Source organism: Crocodylus siamensis, chromosome 8, assembly GCF_052110815.1.
Source record: "Crocodylus siamensis isolate JL-2025a chromosome 8, ASM5211081v1, whole genome shotgun sequence".
In the NCBI taxonomy this organism is placed as follows: Eukaryota; Metazoa; Chordata; order Crocodylia; family Crocodylidae; genus Crocodylus; species Crocodylus siamensis.
In genome coordinates this window covers 52,911,650-52,932,352 of record NC_143402.1, presented here as the reverse complement: position 1 = coordinate 52,932,352, position 20,703 = coordinate 52,911,650, and the positions used below count along the sequence as shown (strand labels likewise).

The 20,703-nt window shown below is 49.5% G+C and overlaps 1 protein-coding gene and 1 long non-coding RNA gene across 3 annotated transcripts; one reads left to right on the top strand and one right to left on the bottom strand.

The window, feature by feature from the left end:
* Positions 1 to 324: 324 nt before the first annotated feature.
* On the top strand, positions 325 to 5,809 carry LOC149858549 (uncharacterized; the record flags this gene model as incomplete). Its single annotated transcript, XM_090059495.1, has 10 exons — positions 325 to 714; positions 1,743 to 1,891; positions 2,155 to 2,281; positions 3,348 to 3,398; positions 3,497 to 3,574; positions 3,709 to 3,765; positions 4,140 to 4,199; positions 4,300 to 4,364; positions 5,310 to 5,356; positions 5,649 to 5,809. Coding segments are annotated over 10 exons (1,185 nt in total), but the record flags the coding sequence as incomplete, so codon positions are not given.
* Positions 5,810 to 9,584: 3,775 nt separating this feature from the next.
* LOC149858548 (uncharacterized) lies at positions 9,585 to 18,594 on the bottom strand. Of its 2 annotated transcripts, XR_016443864.1 has the most exons (4): positions 18,460 to 18,588; positions 16,788 to 16,816; positions 16,501 to 16,627; positions 9,585 to 11,389 (listed from the first exon to the last, which is right to left on the bottom strand). It is a non-coding gene; the product is annotated as an uncharacterized LOC149858548 (long non-coding RNA). The 2 variants fall into 2 exon arrangements; XR_016443863.1 differs by lacking the exon at positions 16,788 to 16,816 and having other exon boundaries at positions 18,460 to 18,594.
* Positions 18,595 to 20,703: the final 2,109 nt, after the last annotated feature.

Below are 20,703 nucleotides of genomic sequence, written 5' to 3'. Positions count from 1 at the left end.
TCATGAAGGTAATACTTCAAAGGGGGATGTTGCTGCCTGCTAGGGCTGCTGGTCTCTGCTTCTGTTTCACAGATCAGGGGTCCAGCCCTGGAGACCAGGCTTCAGCAGCACCATTGGGTTCAGCTTTAGTGAAACAGGAAAGGAGGGTGCGTCAGTCAAAGATGAGGCTCTGTTCCTGTTTTTAGTAGATATAACTCTGACAAACTCTAATTTCCTCCATAATGCCTTTCAAAAACAAGGTGAATATTCTATGTTGAGGTGTGTTGCATATGAGAAATATGATATGTTGTTGTTATTGCTCTTCCTTTTCTCCTTGTTTTTGTTCTTCTCCTTATTCTTGTTCTCTTCATTTTTCTTCTTGTTCTTCTTTTTCTCTTTCTCCTTCTCCTTGTTCTCCTCCTTGTTCTTGTCCTTGTTTTCCTCATTCTTCTCTTCCTCCTTCTCCATGTTCTTTTCCTTGTTCACCTTCTCCTTGTTCTCATTTTCCTCCTCCTTGTTCTTGTTATCCATGTTCTTGTTTTTCTTGTTCTCCCTGTTCTTCTCTTCATTCTTCTCATTCTCCTCTTCTTCTTCTTCTTGGTGTCTTCTTTCTTCTTGTCCTTGCCCTTCTGCATTCCATTCCAAACCAAAATCATGCCTTTCCCATCCTTTTTGGGTCATCATAGTGACAGCATCCTTCCTAGGCTTTCCAAGTCAAGACACCTCTTATATTTGCAGGAGAGTTATTTGTGAGAAAATATGATATGGTGCATCTTCAAGCCAGGTAAAGGCATTGCTGACATCTGGATCAGTGCTGGGGCCCCCAGAAGGTTCCTTCACCCCTATGTGGGAGCTCTTGAAAGAGGCCTAGACAGACATCAGAGGGTTAAAGGGGTTTGTTGGAGTTTTATATGGCTTCCTCTCTCATTCTCTGCCTCCCTGCTTGTCTGAGGCCCGTACGATGGACAGCAGAGGGTAATAATATCCAGCTGATGGTGGATTAGCTCCTTCTGTGTTATCCCAGCCTTGCGGGGTTCCCATCCAGTAGCTAGTGCCTGCTCCCATTCCCAGCCTAGGGAGTCTGTATAGTGCATGGTGCCCTATTGTCTTACCCTTGGGGGCATGTACAGCACCATAGAACCCTATTGGAAGAAGAAGTGACACCATAGAATGTTGGAGAGAGGGCAGTAACATCATAGAACCCTATGGGAGAGAGTAGTGACATCATAGGACCCTGGGAGAGGGACAAGTGAGATCAGAACAATATATGAGGGAACAATTACATCATAGAACCCTGGGGAGGGGGCAGTAGCATCATAACCCTATAGGAGAGGGAAAAGTGACATCATAGAACCCTGAGGGAGGGGGAGCCCAGCAGGGTCTCAGGACAGGAAATGCTCTTAGAGAGACCAGTTGGGAAGTGGCCATGATATCATAGAGAGCCCTCGTGGGGGGGTGGGGTCCAGTGATGTTATAGCAACTCAGGGAGGTGCTGTGATGTCATAGAGCCTAGGGGGGCAACCAGTAAGCCCTGGGGGGCAGATGGGGGCAGTGGCTGGGGCTGCTGTGCCAAGGGGAGCTGGGGAGCTACACCTCAGACTTTGGAGTGAGTCCTGTCCCTGGTGGAGGGGAGCGTGCAGGATTGGGGCCCTGCAGTTTTCATATTAATTGAGAAACCTGGGGGTGGTCAAAGAACCCAGGAAGATACCCTGCCCCTCCCACACCCAATGCCATATTTTATCTCCCCCTTTCCCCCCACTCCCCAGGCCACCATGGAGGCTGAGGACCTGCGCCTGGCCCTGGAGCGGCAGCGGGATGAGAATCAGGAGCTGGTGGAGACACTCCTGCAGCTGGAGAAGGAGCATGGGCAGCTCCAGAGGAACCAGAGCCAGCTCAAGGAGGAAGTGGCTAGGTCAGGGGTCATGTACAATGCCTGGCACAGCCTAATCCCAGCCTTGGGGCTCTGTACAGCACCCAGCATCCCATGATCCTGGCCTGGGAGAGTCTGTACAGTGCACAGTGCCCCCAAGTCTCAGACTAGGGGGCTGTACAGTGCTTGGCACAGCCTGATCTGACCTGGGGGATCTGTACAACTCCTAGCACCCCCTGATTCTGGCCTGAGGGGTCTGTACAGTGCCTGGCATGGCCCACAGCCCCTCCCCTCACTTTCCACAGGCTGCAGCACACCCAGACAATGTCAGAGGAGCCTGATGGGATCCTGGAAGAGCTCAGCATCCTTCAGGCCAGCCTGGCTGAGAGGGAGCAGGAGATCAAAGTCCTCAAGCAGCAGAGGCAGTGTCTCGTAAGTTACTGGGGTCTGTCTGACCCCGTATCTCTCTTGATTATTCATTAGCCATCATGAATATTCAGCACCCTGCTTGACTCATCTATAGTTGCACTGCATTCAGCGTTGGTCTTCCCCAGGCAGTGTTTTTAATGAATAGTCAGCATCACCTTTCCAGACTCAATCATCTTGGTGAATATTGCAGGTATTCAGTGAATAGTCATGCCTCCTCAGGATCCTATTACAGTAAATATTCAGTACCCTTATTGAATATTTAATACTGTTATTGAATATTTAGCACCCTTGTTGAAAATTCACTATCCCTATTCAATAGAGCAGCACCCCATTAAATATTTGGCATTGCTATTGAATATTCAGTCCCCTTATTAAATATACAGCATTCTATTAAATATTTTCCATTGCAGCTGAATACTCAGTACCTTTGTTTGAATATTCAGCATCCCTATTAAATATACAGTACTCCTATTGATATTTGGTGCCACTACTGAATATTCAGCACCTCTCTTGAAAATTCAATGCTTCTATTACACAGTCAGGAGCCCAGTTATATATTCAGCATCCCCTCTTTACTGTTTGGGACTAGTATACCTAGTATTAAATATTCATAATGTTAATTGAATAGTCATTTTCCCTCGTGAATATTCAGCCACTCTTTTGACTATCGAGTGCTTAAAAGAGTCAGGTTTTCTTTCACCTTATCAAGATATCTCAAGAATATTCAGTGCCCTATTTCCATATGTTGCAGTCATCTCAAATATTCAGGATCTTCAATGTATAGTTGCCCTGGTTTATCTTCTAATTAATAGCCCATGCTTTATTTCTATATGCAACAGTTGTGCTGAGTATTTAGCATGCCCCATGTGGACTCCCTTTCCCTACTGAATATTCATTGCCTCTTATGGAAAACTTGGATTTACCAGGGGTCTATAGGGCACTGGTAACAGGGACCTGGAGGGAGGTATTTGGGGACAGGGTTAGTCCAGGCCATGCCCCCATGCCTGAGAAGCCTCAGCAGGGTCCCTGAAGTGCCCCAGGCTCCCTGTCCATCCATCCATCTCTGCAGGAGGCTGAGAAGCAAGAGCTGAGATGCTCCATCCAGGAGCTGATGACAGAGGTAGGGGGGTTTAGGGGCAGGGGAACTGGGATGAGGTGCATGGTACTGGGAGGTGGAACTGTGAGGCATTGGTCTGAGGTCTTTCCTGACTCCTATAGAACCTGGGTCTGACCAAAGGCAATTTCCGGACCCACCAACAGCTTTTGGAAGCGGAGCGAGCCCTCAAGCAGCTGAAGGTGAGAGGAGTTTGTACAGTGCCCAGCACCCTGTGATCCCAGGTTGCAGGTTTGCTAAAGTGCTTGGTGTCCCCCAGACTTGGCCTGGGGGATTTGGGATACCTTGTCCCCCCTGACACCATCCCTACCACCAGGTTGACCTGCAACAAGCCAAGGATGAATGGGACAAGGGGGAGAAGGAACTGGATAAGGTAACACCCCTGTGGCTTCAGAGGTCTCAGCCAGTCTCCACAACAACCTTTGCCCCCCAGTGCCTGCCCCCTGGGAGCCCCCTGCTTTCTGCCACAGACTCACCTAAGTGGCCCTGGTTGTATCCCTTAGCCTGCAGCTTTCAGTGTCCCTCTAGGGGATTTAGCGGATCCATGCCTGAATCTCTTGTTGGCCATGGCCTGCCGGCAGAGATCCAAGACACCTGGTTTCCCTGAAAGCCATGGCTTTCCCTTGAGGGTGGGTAGTGGGGTTCCCCGCTTTTCACAATCCTTATGGGAGCTGTACAGAGTCTGGCATAGCTAGGGAGGGAGTAATGGGGGCCCTCTGGCCACTGTGGGCTGTGGCTGCCTTCTAGGAGCAGCACCGGTCAGCTGAACTGGAGGAGATCCTTCGGGAGCATGCAGAGATCAAGGAGGTAAGGCAGGGAGATTGCAGCCTTGGGGGCAGAGGGTCAGGGATGAAGAGGTCAAAGGTCAAAAATCAACACTGGGTATTCTCATTTGTTGCCCACCCAGGTTCTGCAGAGCAAGATCAACCAACTGCAGAATGAGCTGGAGGACTCTGAGCAGCAGAAGGCACTGTGAGTTGAGGGTGGTGTCATGGGGAGCCAAGGTGGTTGGGGGTTCACTTGTTGGAGTGACCCAAGATGGTGTCATAATGGTCAATGGGGTGGTCTACAGTTGGGGTGAACCAAGATGGCTTATCCTGGTCAGTGGAGAACTTACCTAGTTGGGATGTATCATGATGGTTCCATCATGGCCAATTATGAATGCCTCTGGTTGGGATGGACCAACTTGCCTCCATTATAGTATATAGTGGGGTTTCCCAGTTGGACTGAACCAAATTGGTTCCACTTTGGCCAATGGGGACTGTCTTTACTTGGGATATGCTGAGTTGGTTTCATCATGGCCAATGGGTTGGGTTTCCATTTGGGGTAAACTAAGATGGCACCATTATGGACACAGTGAGGGAAGGTGGGGTCACCCATTAGGATGTACAAGATGGCTCCATCATGGATAGTGGAGATGGATCTCCAGTTGGGATGTACCCAAATGGTATCATCATGGCCAGTGGGGCTGGCCTCAGCTGGGATCTACCAAGTTGGCTTTGGCCCAGTGGGGTTCCTGATGCTGGGCTGGTTCTCCCCACCCCTACCCTCCCGCACAGCTATGATGTAGTCTATCCCATGCTCCCCCCAGACAAAAGCAGGAGCAGGATGACCAGCTCTCGGGGTCACTGCTACATGAGATTGTGGAGGCCAAACTGGTGAGAAACTGAGCTCCATTGCCCTCTGATCTCAACTTAGGGGGATTTATACAGTGCCTGGCACCCCCATATCCCAGCCTGGGGGAGTGTGTACAGCACTTGGCACACCCCAATCCTGGCCTTGGGGGTCTGTACAGTGCCTGGCACCCCCTGATCTCAGCCTGGGGACAGGTCTTCCCCCTCATCCTGGCATGTGGGGGGGAAGTCTGCACAGCATCTGACACACTCCTGAATCTTCCTGCTTCTTCTGACCCTGCAGGAGAACAAGCTGGTATCTAAGAGACGTGGCATCACCTACTGGTTGTGGTAAGCTGGATGCCAGTCCTCCCCCTAGGCCCAGATGCCTGGGTTCCCTTCCCTCCTTTGTTACATCCTGCTTTACCCTTTGGGGAGGCAGGAATTCACCTTGGAGTGGGGCAATTGTTGGGTTGATCCTGGGGGATGGGGTCTTCCTCTTCTCACTCCAATGGGCCCATCTATCCTGGCTATGCTGATGCCCTCTGGGTGGCTCTGGAGCTCCCTCTAGTGGTCCATAATGACATAGCAGGTCTCATTTGCATGCCCTGCCCCCATCTGACATATTCCCCTTCCCCTACAGGAAGTTGGCTTCGCTCTGGGTCTGGCTGCAGCTATTGGCTGGGTCTCTGGGAGCAGCAACTTTGCTCTACACTTACTGTTGGGACAGGAAATTGCTCTCCCAGGTGCTGGTGGGGGAAGCAGGTTATGAGGAGCTCAGCTCTCGCCTCAAGGCCCTCCTGATATTGCCCCACCAGGGGCTCCCACCCTTCTGAGCCTCAGATGCCTGGGTTCCCTCCCCTCCCTTTGTGTGCCTGAGCCCCTCATCCTGGGACAGCAGCAATGGATGAATCTGGAGTGACACTGAATTGCATCTGAAGAACCACCATCTCCCATGCTGGCTGAATCAGCCATCTTCTGTGATCCTCTCTGGTGGATAACCCCTTTGGGTTGTGCATTGGGGTCTATGTATCATAGACATGGGGCCCAGGGTCTTCCCAGGCAAGAGGCAGAAGAAGGTGGCTCTGAATTCACTGAATATTGTCTAAGGTCTTCTCTACAGGGGTGTGGGGCATTAATCTGGATTGACCCCACAAGTGGATCTGTCTGGAGTTCCTGGAATCAATAAGAGCTTGAATTTAGCTCAGGGAAAGGGCATGGGGCAAGAAGGATTCCAGCCTTGGACATAGTGGGAAGACTGTAGTTGGAGTCTGGTACTTCACTGTGTCCTTCAGAGCCTTGTAACGACAGTGAAAATTGAGTGGTGTTGGGGCTTGATCTGTAGGGGAGAGGGGTCTGTACAGTTCCCAACACCCTTTGATCCCAGCTGGGAGGGTGTGTGTGTACAGTGCCTGGCACCCCCCAGTCCCAGCCTGGAGGGTCTGTACCACTTCTGGCACCCTCCCAATCCTAGGTGGTGGGGTATATACAGTGTCCAGTGCTCCCCAGTCTCAGCCTTTTGAGGGGTAAGTCACTTTGAGATGGTACAGGGCTGGTCTTCTCTGGTCTCTGGATATCCTGAGGGGATAGGGTGCTTGTTAGGGGTTGCTACCCTACTTATTTGTATACCATGTATCATTTTTTCTTCTGAAAATTAGCCATCAAAACCTGGGACATGGGTCTTAAATGAAGGAACTTGTTTTTGAATGATTTAGTTAAAGGAAAAAGTCTTTTGTTCTTTTTTCTCCTGTCCCCAAAACAAGGTGTGTGTCTTATCTGGGAGGGTGTTTGGTACATAGGGAAGTAAGGTAATTGCTTTATCCAGTGGGAGAGGGTCTCTGTGATGAGCCCAAGTGTATACAGTAGGACCCTCCTGGGCTATAGTACCCTATTTAGTGACATACAATATACCCACCAATTTGGCACCACAGTACTGTTTTTATATGCCTGTACGTTCCCCCAGTTACACACCACCATCCCTGCTCTAACACAGGGGTATTTGCTTAGTCCAGCTCCCAGCCTGAGGAAAGGCATGGCTGGTAGTATAACTAGGTATGGGCGAGGGGGAGAAGACAGGGCAGGGTTTGGCGGAGGATATGAGCCAGGCTACAGGGGCAGAAGAGGGAGCAGTCTGATCCAGGTGGAGTATAAAACCAACACTGCAGTCACGCTGTTGTCTAACTTAAGACGTTGTCATTAAAAAAAATAAAAATGAAGTGTTGTTCTTGTTGTTGTTGGTATGGGTTTTTGGGGTTTTGTGGTGGTTTTTTTTACTATGGTTGATTTTACATGCCTAAAATTGATCCCAGACCTCACTTGCACCCGGCAGGAGGGTGGAGCCTGGCAAAACAGCTACATTGACACAAGATAGAACAGCTATCAGTAAAAAGATAGAATCACTCCCTGATCCTGGCCTGGGGGACCAGGGACCAGTGCACCACATACCTGGTCTGGGAGTTCTGTACAGTGCCTGGTGCCCCTGAACCCAGTCTGGGGGCTAAAGCAATGCAAAGATTTGGGTGCTGATTCAATTCGGAGGAGATTCAGCCTGATTTGGTGGCCAAATCTCTGAATCCAAATCAAATCAGGAGACTAATGAAAAGGTCCATCAATGTGAAGTTCTCTGAATCAGTCCCCACTCACTGCTGTAGGGAGCTAGACCCAGACTCCGTGCTGCTAGGTAGGGGTGGGGGAGGGGGAGCTGAAAGAGGGGGGAGGGGACCATGGGGGGATCCCTGCCAGGCCCCATCCCCTGCCTGCTCTTCCAACCCCCCGAGTGCCCCCCTGACCACCAACCACTATCCCAGCCCCCCCCACATGACTGCCCTGACCACCCTAGCTCCTGACTCTTTAACAAAAAAACCAAAACCCACTCACTGGCTGATGCAGCAGCCTCAGGGCTTCTAGGGGCTCATGACAGATCCCCCCGCACAGCGTGGGGCAGTGGGGGCCAGTGGGGATTGCCCCCCTTTCCTGGCAGCAGCTGGTGAATCAGGGCTTGTTTTTTTTTAAAGGGCCGGGAGCTGGGGTAGCTGGGGCAGCCATGGGGGGGCTGGGACAGTGGGTAGGGGTTAGAGTGCTCATGGCAGAGCCCCCCACCCAGCATGGTGCAGCAAGTCTTGTCCCCCCACCTGGCAGCAGCTGGTGAGTGCAGGCTTTTCTTTTTTTAAACAGCTGGTAGCTGGGAGAGTGGGCGGAGAAGCCATTGAGTACAGGTGGGGGATGCGGCCAATTCGGAGACTTGGCTGATTCAGCTGTGGCTGAATCTCTGCATCAGATTCGGCCAGCTTGATTTGGAACAGTGATTCAAATCACAAATCAAGTCACTTTCTCCCCATGGCCCCCTCCCCCCATCCCTAATACTGGCTCAGAGTTGGCTGCAGCTCCCTGCTGCAGCCACTGGGGATTGCCTGAATCATCAAAGCTCTCTGAATCTTTTCCGAAGATTTGGAGAGCTTTGAATCAATTCAGACCTTTAAATTGGTCCCCTGATTTGATTCCAATTTGGATATTTGGCTACCAAATCAGGTCGAATCTCCTCTGAATCGAATCACCAACTGAAGCTTCGCACAGCCCTACCGAGCAGTACCTGGGTGGCTGCAGCTGCACAGGAAACTGTGTACATTGGCTGGCGCCATTGGCATGATGTAAAAAGCGGTTTGTTTCTCTGAAGGCTACTAAAATCACAGACACACACACTTATTAGCAGCACAAAAGGTGTATTTGTAAATAGGGTCAGAGCAGAGTTAAAAGACTTAGATTACTCCGAACCTCTGAGGAACTTTTCAGTTGGTATTTTATTCTTTTTTTCCTGGGCATGTGTGTAGAAACAGGAACTCTTACAGCTCATTTCTGTTTCATACAAACATGTATGTGGCTATGTCACTTCATCCATCGCATGTATATTATAATTAACTACTTAAGTATGCAGGGTGGATAAGTAAATATGCATCAGCTAATTGCGCATGCTTAGAAAGTTTTTTGGGTTACCAAGAGTTTAAATCCCCCGCCTTTCAAGGACACAGTCAGTTGAATTCTAGTTTCTGTAATCTGTATAAGAAAGACCAGAAAAAGTGTGAGAAAAAAAGTAATTTAAAAAAAACTGTAGTAAGACTGGCCAAGGAAAAAAAAGTCCTTGGCAGTGTTTTTTTTCTTATCAGGTATGAGATGCAAACTGTGCATTTTTAACAACACTTCATCTTTAACAATATTATAACAATATTTCATTTTTAACAGGCAGATGCAGGCAGGAGCATGGTGCAGGCTGCCCACAGCAGGAGTAACCAGGGCTTGGTCCCATGCCAGGCACTTCAGGGGTAGCTGCAGGCCAAATGAGGGTGGGCTGTGAACCTCATGGCCTGAGTGAGGTCTGTTACACATGCCCCTCAGCCGGCTCCAGGGACCTAGAATGTGGACAGCTCCCTCCCCTCACACATGTGCCCCCCCAAACTGTGCACCCCCCCATGCATTATACAAGAGTAAAACTTTATTTTGAACTATTATGCAATTGCTTCTATACATTAATCAAAAACATAAATTAGGACAAAATATTTTTTTGAAATAAAATTAAAATGTCATAGTAGACTGTTAGCAAATAAAAACCTAGGATTCTGGACTAGACCAGGGATTGACATGACATCCCATTCGATGAGTGACAGAAAGGCTTTATTTACTACAAGTATTTAAAATCAAGTCAAGTGAGCCCAAACCAATCAAAGTCCAGTAATTAGCTATAAGGTGATGATTTCTCACCAAACAGGCAACAAAGAGGTGGTCTGTTTTTCTTCAACTTCTCGAGTAAGTCAGGCGCATCAGCAACTGGTGTCAGAGAGATTTCTCACTCTTGAAGCGTGCACTGTTTGCTGTTTTACTGCTTTTTTATACCCTTAGTTTGGCATCTTCAAAGCATTATTTTAGTTGTGTAAATCAAGAGAGAGTCCCAAGCAGTAATTGACAGGAAAAAACCTGCTCATTACTGGTTATCAGAAATTTCTAATTTGAATGAGTTACCTTCTTCAGTAACAAGAGGTTATCCATTTGGAACATATTAAGAAACTGATTAACAGCCAGGAAAAACATCCTAAGTCAGGAGGAGACATCTATCACATATGGAGAATATCTCTTCGTGCACATAAACACGATTTAATCGCAAAAGAAATATTTATCATACTAATTAATCAAGGATAGACATTTCATATGGTTACACACCAGACAACTAGGAGCCTGCCTGAAATCATCCTGAAAATAGAAAGATAAGCTGGAAGAGATACCTCATTATTTTTTCTCAGATGGCCTAGCTATGAACTTGCTTCCTCTTGCATTATGCAGTTAGCATCGGTATTCTGTATTTTAACTTTTGTGAGTAGGCCTAATCTTAGCATGACTTTCAGAGTTATCATAGATGTTTGATTTTTAGAATATGATTTGTTTTTTTATCTATAATTTGTTAAAACAATATATTTTGAAAGATTTTATGTGTGTGGCACTCAACAGCTCACCAAAACTCATTATATGGCCCAACAGCTGAAGTGAATGCCCACCCCCATCCTGCTGGGACCAAAGCTGGAAGTTCCTTGCCAGCAGGAATTGCCCTCTGCTCAGATTCAGACTGAGGCCAGATTGGGGGTCAGGAATGAATTTTACTCCCTGGTCAGATTGGTGTGGACTGAGGGGCTTCTGCCTTCCTCTGTAGCTGGGGCACAGCCTCTGCCTGTGATCTCTGGAGCTTATATTTACAGCAGCAAGATGTTGGCTAGTGCAGTCCCCCTGCTTTCCCTGTGTCTGGTTTAGGTGTGATGTCTGGTGTTGTGTTATGGCAGAGGGTTGTTTTACAAAGAGGTTTGATGATAGATTTGCCTGAGATGGTTTGGACAGGATTGATCCTGCCTCAGGCAGGGGTTTGGACTAGATGTGACCTTTACCTATGCATAGCTAGATTGATCCGCCTATCAGCCTATCTGTCTCTCTGCCTATCAGTCTATCTGCCTCTTTTTCTGTCTGCCTATATGTCTGCCTATGTGCCTATCTATCTGCCTATTTATATCTATTTCTACATATGAAGAGTTTAGATGGTGGATTGGTCTATCTATGTATCTAGTACAAAGAATTTTAGATGGTGGATGTGTCTGGGTAGGTTTGGACTGGGCTTATCCTGTGTCAGGCAGGTATTGGACTAGATGTGACATCTGAAGATCTCTTCCAGCCCCACTTCTCTATGACTCTGACCCTGTACTTGTATCCCTTTTATTGTCCTTCCCTGCAGGTCATGGCCTCCTTCTATGCCTGGTTGCATGAGCTCCGATTCTTCTCTTGTAGCTGTGTTGTTCAGGCTGTCATTGGAGCCTTTCATTTTGCAATATTCCATGACAATAAGGCTGCCAACAACTAAAAAAAACAGGGATATGCCAGTCAACTGGGGGAAGAGGGGAGAGAATGTAGATAAGTGTAAAGTTATGCACATGGGCAAAACCCCAAACTCAACCTACACCATGATAGACTCCATGTGAGCTGTAACCACATAGGAAATAGATCTGAGCATGATGGACAGGTCTCTACAGACATCAGCTCTGTACTTGGCAGCCATCAAAAAGGTAAACACAATATTAGGGATGATGAAGAAGGAAACTGTGAACACAACTGAAAGGATCATGATACTTGTTTACAAATCCATTATGTGTCCACACCTTGAAGACTGTGCCCAATTCTGGTCCCCACACCTCCAAAAAGAGACTAGAACTAGAAAAGGTAGAGAAAAGGGCAGCAACAAAGATGATCTGTCATATGGAAAGACTTCCATATGAGAAGAAACTGAATAGGGAAATGCCTGAGGGAGTGTGGGATGGATAGATGCATAGACAGTATGTGGAGGATAAATGGATAGAGCATAGGGTGGATAGATGGATGCATGGACATAGTGGGATGTGAATAGATGAACTGTGTGGGGTGAATAACTGGCTAGATAGGTGTGACCACAGCACAGCAACCCCCTGGATCTGTACCTAACTGTACCCCAATTTGGTGGGGGTGGGAGTTGATATGGGGTGGAAAAGATGCGCTCTGTACAACAGGAAACATGGTATTATGCGTCTCCCTTTAACTTGGGATAAGATGTTTTTCCTGGGGGAGGAACCAAAAGGGAGTTTGACCACACTGCTGATCAGCCCCTTGATATACCCCAACCTGGGGATGAGGGTTGATTTTTGGGTGGAAGAGGTGTGTATGTACACATGAAAATACAGTAGTGTGCACCAGGCTCTGATCTGAGAAGTGATGGCATTCCTTCAGGAGGAATCAAGGGGGCAGGGAGGGAGCTCCAACAGCACTGCTGCACCTCTGTGGATCCACCCCTGACTGCACCCCAATTTTGGGGGATGGGGGGATTTTAGGTGGCAAAGGTGGATTTTATACACCAGGAAATACTTTAATTCATGCCGGCCTTTAACCTGGAATGTGATTATATTCCTGGAAGAGAAATCAAAGGGTGGGAGGGTGGGGGTGGGGGGGATTCAGCTGCATCTCTGCACACTCCTTGGATCCACCTCTGGATGCACCTCAGTTTGGGGAGATGGAAGGCAACTTTGGGTGGAACAGATGCATTTTACATGCCAGGAAATATATACCAGCCTCTAACCTGGGATATGATGATGTTCTTGGAGGAGAAATCAAAGGGAGGGCGCAACTGCATCACTGCACCCCTTCCCCCAGATCCACACCCGAATGCACCCCTATTTGGGGAGATGGGGGGGTGCTCTTTGTTGGAAAAAGTGTACATTGCACACCAGGAAATACAGTAATATGTGCCAGCCTCTGACCTGAGATATGATGACATTCCTGGAGGGAGACCCAGGGTCATCTTCCAAGCCAGTCCAATTTACAGGCTTACATGTGCAGTCCACATAGCACCCATCCATCAAGAAAAATCCCATACCAAAGCAGGGGTGGGAAGATGGTCAGCTGCTTCCAAACCAGGTGGCAGAAGTAGAGGCAGCATGTTTTTGTTTCCAAAGGGTGAAGCATTATTGGGCCAGTAACTCTCAGGAGAAAAAAGCTCAGAAGCAGGCAGAGCAAATAGGCCACAAAGTGAGCTATCCTCCAATGCCACTCCTCCAGGCACAGGAATTCTATTTCCATGAGCTTCTCAAAGGCAACCAAGATCAAGCAAATGTCTGTGTTCGCAGTCAGTCTGGGATGTCTCTCGATGATGTCTAAGTGCCTGTTGACAGTGTGCATCTTGGCCCCAGGGTGTCATGGGACTGGGATGGAGATGCTGTCTGAGCAGCTTCTGTCTTTTTCGCTGCATTTCTAACCAGGCAAACAGCAGAAGGGGAAATGACTCTGCATGACCATGAAAATGATTCTGCAGCCACAAGAGGGCACTGGCTATGTTGGGTGTGTCTTCAGGAACCAACGTCAAGAAGCACTGAGAGCAATGGGGGTTTGAATATCCCGAGATGAAGTTTATGCTGGATTATGATGCTGGAGGTGCCTCCTCCATCATCTTGACCTCCTCAACAGTCTATAAGGTAGACCCCTGCAGTCCTTCCCCCTAGCTAATTCTACACACCTAGAAGTAAGAAGGGGGGGCAGGAAACACTTCCTGTTTATTTCAAATCTCCATTCTTGGGTGTTAGCGATGTAAGAACCTGAGATTCCTGATACTGTCAGAAATCATATCCTGCCCAAAGAACAGGGGGAGAGGAAGAGGGAGGAGGAGGGGGAGGCGGGGGAGGGCTGCCTGTGAATGGCTACATGGGCATTCCAGTTAAGTGAACATCTCTCCTTAAGATTCAGTAAAAAAAATCTCACTGCCTTGAGCATCTAAAAGGTACCCCTGGTACTTTGCGGGCAGCCCCAGCTATGCCTGAGCTCAGAGACCAGAATTGCAAAAGGATGGCTTGACTGATGGAAAACCAAGGGCATATGGAAGGAGATCCAGCTAGTCCCACCTGCAGAGTGAAGAGATCAGCAGGAATCTCGGAGATGATCATAAGCTGTGAAGTCAATGGATTGAACTTCTGCCTGAATAGAAATACCCCTACCTCTTCTGGGCAGTTGATTTTAATGGGGGGGAAGGGTGGCAGCAATGGCATCACTGAAACACTGCTCCTCCCCCGCAGATCCATCCTTGGCTGGAATGAAGGAGCAGGTGAAGATGTAGGCAAGTTTCAAGGCCAGTTTCATTGGGCACTGATATACTATTTCCATTAGTGTCTTCATAGATTTCATAGATTTCATAGACATTAGAGTTGGAAGGGACCTCAGAAGATCATTGAATCCAGCCCCCTGCCCTAGGGGCAGGAAGTCATCTGGGGTCATAGGATTCCAGCAAGATAAACATCCAATTTTCTCTTGAAGGCGTTAAAAGTAAGTGCTTGAACCACCTCCGAAGGCAGGCTATTCCAGACCTTGGGAGCTCAGACAGTAAAGAAATTCTTTCTTATGTCCAGCCTGAAACGGTCCTGCAGGAGTTCATAACCATTAGACCCTGCCGTCCCTTGGGGCTCTCTGGCAAACAAACATTCCCTCAGATCCTGGTGGACCAGGCCCCTAGGCCTGCACTTTTCCAGGCTGAAGAGTCCCATAGTTCTCAGCCTGTCCATCATAAGGTCTATTTTCCTGACCTCTGATCATGCATGTGGCTCTTTGCTGGACTCTCTCAAGTTTCTCCACATCCTTTTTGAATTGTGGAGCCCAAAACTGGACGCAGTACTCCAGCTGTGGCCTCACAAAGGCCGAGTACAATGGGAGAATGATGTCCCAGGATTTCCTTGAGAAGCATCTTTGGATGCAAGCCAGCATTTTGCTCGCTTTACCAGCTGCAGCATCACATTGAAGGATCATGTTCATCTTGTGGTCAATCATGACCCCCAAGTCCCTTTCATCTGTAGTGCTAGCCAGCGTAGCACTGCTAAGCCTATAAGGATGCTGCAGGTTTTTCCTCCCAAGGTGGAGAACCTTGCATTTTTCGGTGTTAAACACCATCAGGTTCTCATCCGCCCATTTCCTGAGCCTGTTGAGGTTAGCCTGGATCACCCTCCTGTCCTCAGGTGTGGATGCTTTACCCCAAAGTTTAGTATCATCAGCAAACTTGGCCAGTCCGCTTCTGATACCAAATTCCACATCATTAATGACGATGTTGAACAATATAGATCCAAGGACAGAGCCTTGAGGGACCCCACTGGTCGCAGGGCACCATGACAATTGGCTTCTGTCAATTACCACCCTCTGGGTCCAACCACGGAGCCAATTTCCCAGCCAGTGGATCGTGGTGAACCCAAGGCCACAATTGGCCAGTTTCGTCAAGAAGTGGGAGCCTGGATGAATGGGTCCTCTGGAAGAGGAGGCTGAGGGTGAGAGCAGGCAGGGATGGGGACCTGGACACCTGGGTTCTCCAGAAAGGGAGTAGAACCTCGTGGGTTAGATTTGTGGGGGCTGGGAGCCTGGGTTCTCTGGGAGTGTAGTGGGAGGGTGGGGCAAGCAGTGGAGAGCAGGGGTAGAAGCTGGGAGCCTGGTTCCCTGGGTTCTCTGGGAGAGGAGCAGAGTTCGGTGGGGTGGATCATGGGCTCTGGACTCCAGGATCCTGGGGACCCCACTGGTCATAGGGCACCATGATGATTGACTTTGGTCAACCACCCCACTCTGGTTCCGACCACAGAGCCAATTCCCCAGCCAGTGGATCGTGGTGGACCCGAGGCTGCAGTTGGCCAGTTTTGCCAAGAGGTGATCATGAGATACCAGACTGAAGTCTTTTTAAAGTCAAGATATACGACATCAATCTCTTCTCCCTTGTCCAGGTGACAGATCACCTGGTCATAAAAGGAAATAAGATTGGTCACTCAAGACCTACCTGCAACAAACTCATGCTGTCTATCCCTCAGGATATTGCTATCAGTCAGTCCATTAAGAATGACCTCTTTGATAATTTTTTCTAAGACCTTCCCTGGGATAGAGGTCAGGCTGATGGGCCTGTAGTTTGCCAGATCCACTTTCCTCCCTTTCTTGAAGATAGGCACCACACTGGCTTTCCTCCAATCTTTGGGCACTTCACCAGAGCGCCAGGAGTTCTTAAAGATCTGTGCCAGGGACTGAGCTATGACGCTAGCCAGCTCCTTGGGTACCCTGGGGTGTAGATTGTCAGGGCGGGCTGACTTGAAGGTGTCCAGCCTTTCAAGGTGTTCCTTCACAAGGTCAGCATTGATGGAGGGCAAAGAATCTCCCTCACTTGGGCCTCCCTGTCCTGTCTTCATCATGACAAAGGTCAAGGAGGTGGCTGAGTTCATGGCCAGGTTGGACTGTTTCTGGAAAGCATCCAGGACTCTCTCACCAGCTGTGGCTGGGTTGTCTAAAAAGCCACCCTCATTAAACATCATTTAGCTTGGCTAAAGGCTATTGTCCACATCCTGCTGTCTTGGGCTGTATAGCAGGGCACCTGCTACAGTGCCTGTTGCTGAGGAAAAAAAGGACACATCACACGGAGAGGGAGAAAGAAAACTTACCTGTACCTGAACCACTGTAGGAAAGGCAGGACAGCATGGAGCACCGGGAACTCAGGTGTTCCCAACTGAATTCCATCCAGGTTCCAGCAAAGGAGCATGTGGGGGCCCGGTCGGGGTGGACTCGTTCCTGCAGGAGGACCCAGAAATTAAAAGGGGCATGCGTTGAGAGCTGAGACCCCCAGGGAGGGGACTGTCAGAGTGACTGGGGCTGTGCCAACTGATGGAGCAGAGACTGGAGCTACGTCTGTTCAGAGTGCTGATGTGGTCTTGAGAGTGCAGGTACTTACTGGGTGTCAGGAAGCGGTAGAGATATTTTCTGTGGGGAAGAGAGTGGTTGCAGGTGAGTGATGAATTGGTGTGGGGCTTCTCCTGCAGGAAGGAAAGACAGGAGAAGCCAGTTCATGGAGCAGAGGGAATTGGGGCAATTCCTCCCACCTCCAAGGGAGTTTTGGGAAGTTTGGACTCCGTGGGGAACTATAATTGAGTTGGTAAATGCCCACACTGAGATAGGCAAGTGGACACTGGGACTCTGAAGAGACAAGACCAGCCATTAATGCCACTGTTGAACAGCTGGCTGCTTAACAGTGATAACAGAGGGGCTGTGAAGAGAACAGTCTGAAGCAAAGGGAAAGCAGAGGAGTGTGGCAGCGGTAAGCTAGTTAAAGGAAAAGCTGGAATGGTACAATATCAGGATCGACCATAGGAAGAGAGAGAGAGAGAGAAAGAGAGAGAGAGTGCCCCTGTAGAGGCACAGATGCCTGAGACATCACAGATGTGGTCAGAACAGGGTGTAGGGGTTGGAGAAGCCCTGCGAAGAGGCCCATGGTCACTATCCATGGTTGCTACTGCCACTGCAGCACAGCCCCGATCGGTAAGCCCAGAGCTGGCACAGGGCCCAGGCTGGCAGTGGGGACAGATTACAAACTGGTGCTGAGTATGGGAAAGGTGGCTCCTTCCCCGCCCCGGGCCCAGTGCCCCAGCCGCTCTCAGCCCACATGGGGCTACCTGTGCCCACTCAGGACATCCCCGCACAGGCTGCAAGCGGCTGTAGCAAGGACCACTGGCCATGGGGTGGAGGAGGGGCCATTTTTTCCTGCACTTAGCACCAGCTCGTTCCCTACCGTGGAACAGGGGGTCGGGGCTGCACACTGTCCCCCACCTGTACTGCAGGGCTGGGGGGGGGCACTGGGAGTGAGTGAGTGAGGGAGCCTGCATCAGTGTCCCAGGGCCAGCGCCAGTGGGTCCCAGAGCAGGGCAGCAGGGGTACAAGGTACCGGCCAGCAGGGGCTCTATGGAGCTGGGTCAGCTCCCCACTCTCCCTGCTGGTGCAGCCTGTGGCGGGTGCAGAGATTCTACCTCAGTAAAACAGCTGGGTATTCATATCCCACCGCTACCACCACATGAGGCGGGCCAGTAGGGGGCGCTCCTGCATTGACCCACCCACCTCCCTGCGCTCCTGTGTTGAGCCACCCACCTCCCTGCGCCCGACCACCTTCCAGGCTCCAAATGCCTCCCTAGGGGCGCCTTATGTTCGGCCAACCCCTCTCCCAGAGCACACTCACTAGTCTGGGTGTAATGTCGCCGCCACCACCCCGAGAAGAGACTGTCTCGGCCCTGTGTCCTCGGGGAAACACAGGCCTAATAGTCCGATGAGTACTCGACCCAGTACAGGCACTTGGGGCACTTCCCCAAGTCAGGGGGCAAAAAGCAAAGTCTCCCTTAGTCTGCAGACCTAAGGGGGTCTCTTAGGCATAATTTAGACCCACCCCTCAATAAGTTTCCCACACCAGTCAAAAAGGAGAATTTTATTGATTACAAGGGGTAGCGTAAACTAGGGTACAGGATTGAACAATATCTTAGAAATCCTAAATAGCAAACAGTGTGGCTGAGGTAGCCTTTTGATCACGCATCTGTGTTACTGCCAGCTAAACATCCAACCAGACTGAGTGGCTTACTCACAAGCATCCTCCAAAGGCTGGTGCAATTCCCCTCTGAAAGCAGGCGGTTTCTAGCTCGTGAGTTTGGGGGAGAGAGCCAATTTTAGATGGTCATGCTCCTCTGTGTCCCCCGCATGGCTGCTGCTTCACCTCATGGCCGAAGAGAGAGCCCGCCTCCTCCCCCTGCAACTTATATAGCCCCTGTGACCTCATTCACCTGGTCCAGTGGAGGTCATCCCCAGTTGGCTGTCAGCCAACCAATTTGAAATATATCACCTGTTACTGGGCAGATTCCAGCTCCCCAGGTAATTGATGCAAGTCACGTAGGCAGAGGGAGCAAGTTTCCCCCCTCCCTCAGGTATGCAGTCAGCTCAAGTTACCTAAATAGACAGGCTGAGGGTGTGGTCCCCTGTGTGCAGGGCCCACCCTAATCAAATGGTTGCAGCCCAGAGATTTTAGTCACAGTGTCACAGGGCAGAGATTTTTGGGGAGAAACCAAGGTCACACAGCCCAGCCTGGCTCCACAGACCTCTGACAGCCTGTGCCCTGCTCTAGGCCCCACTGGCGCTGGCCCTGGGACATTGGTTCCAAGACATTGGGACATTGGTTCCAAGATGGTGACCAAGGGGCTGGGCTCCTGTCAATGGGCAGAGCTACCCATGAGGCCCTCGACAGCTTGCCAAAACTGGGTAAGCAGCCCTCCACCCGAAATAATTGCCTGCCCCTGTTCTATATCTATCTGTTTTCCATCAAGGCATGGCAGGTGAGTAAAGAAGGACAACACAGCTGTAAGCTGGATAGTGATCGCAACACCAGGGGTATCAACACAACTTCTACAGTGGTGCATTGTTTGGAAACCATGGAGGAAACCAACCTGATGGCAGGGATCCCCAAGTACTGGCAGCAGTCACACAAGCTAGTGTTACAGCTACTGCAGAGACAGCAGATGCAAATGGAGGAGCTGGTCACAGGAAGGGCACAAGAGGCTGAGGCAAGAACCGCTCTTTTAAGCTGGCAGCAGGAACTCAGCGAAAAAATTGAGGCACAGCAAACCCTCATATTAAGGTCCTCAAAAAATTAAAGGGTCCCCAAGATGACAGCGGAGGATAATATAGAAGCCTACTTAGAGGCCTTTGAAAGGGCTGCACTGGCTGCTGGCTGTGACAAGAGCAGATGGACACACCAATTAGATCCCTTACTAATTAAGCAGGCCCAGGCAGCTTACAGAGCGCTAACATGAGATGAGGCTAATGACTACCAAACCTTGAAGAGGGCAATCCTATACCACTTCAAGATTGCCCCAGAATTCTATCATCAGCAGTACTGAGTGAAGAAGTCAGAGGAGTGACAGCCTAGGCTGTCAGTCCAGATACTTAGAGACTCAATTGAATGGTGGGTCCAACCCAAAGGCGAGACAGTGGCCGAAGTTTGGGACTTATTCATGCTGGAACAATTCCTGTAAGACCTGGAAGAGGATACCCAGTGTTGGGAAGACGATACCCAGTGTCGGATAAGGAGGCATCAACCCCAAAGTATGGATGAGGCCCTTCAGCTGGCTGAGGCATTCATGGCTGCGGAGAAAGTAGGGGCCTGGGAAAAAGGCCACAAGACTCCTGGCCCACTGGCCTTGACCAGAGTGCTGAGGCCATGAGCAAGATGATAGAAAAGGCTAAGATCATCAATAGGGCAGTGAAGAGTGTGGAACCAGGAGAAGTAACCTGTTACAGCTGTGGTGCATCATGGCATATTGCCCGATATTGCACCCATAGGCTTGGGGAGCGATGCCTCTGGTAAAGGGGACCAGAAGCCTTGAGAGAGAACCACTACCTGAATATGGCCCTGAAGAAAAGATGGAGTGCAGCTTTGGGAGACCGAGGTGTTTGAGTTGGATACCTAAACTACAAGGTGAGCTCTCTTATGATTTCTGCTGTAATCGACTCCAGATGCACCCAAACTTTGATAAAGGAGGGGGTAGTTGTTAAGTAATAAAATGGGATTCCGGACTATTATTAAATGATTGACACAACACCTCATTCGATAAATGACAGAAAGGCTTTATTTACTACAAGTATTCAAGGTTAAAGAGGTCAAAACAAAGTCAAGTCAAGTATTTAGCTGTAAAGTAATAATTTTTCACTAATACAGGCAACAGAGGGGGGTCTGTTTCTTTTCAGCTTCTCCAGTTACAGATCCAGTCAACTACAAGACATCTGGGTGCTGTAGCAGTTCGTGTCAGAGAGATTTTGTTTCATTCCACCTTTTATAC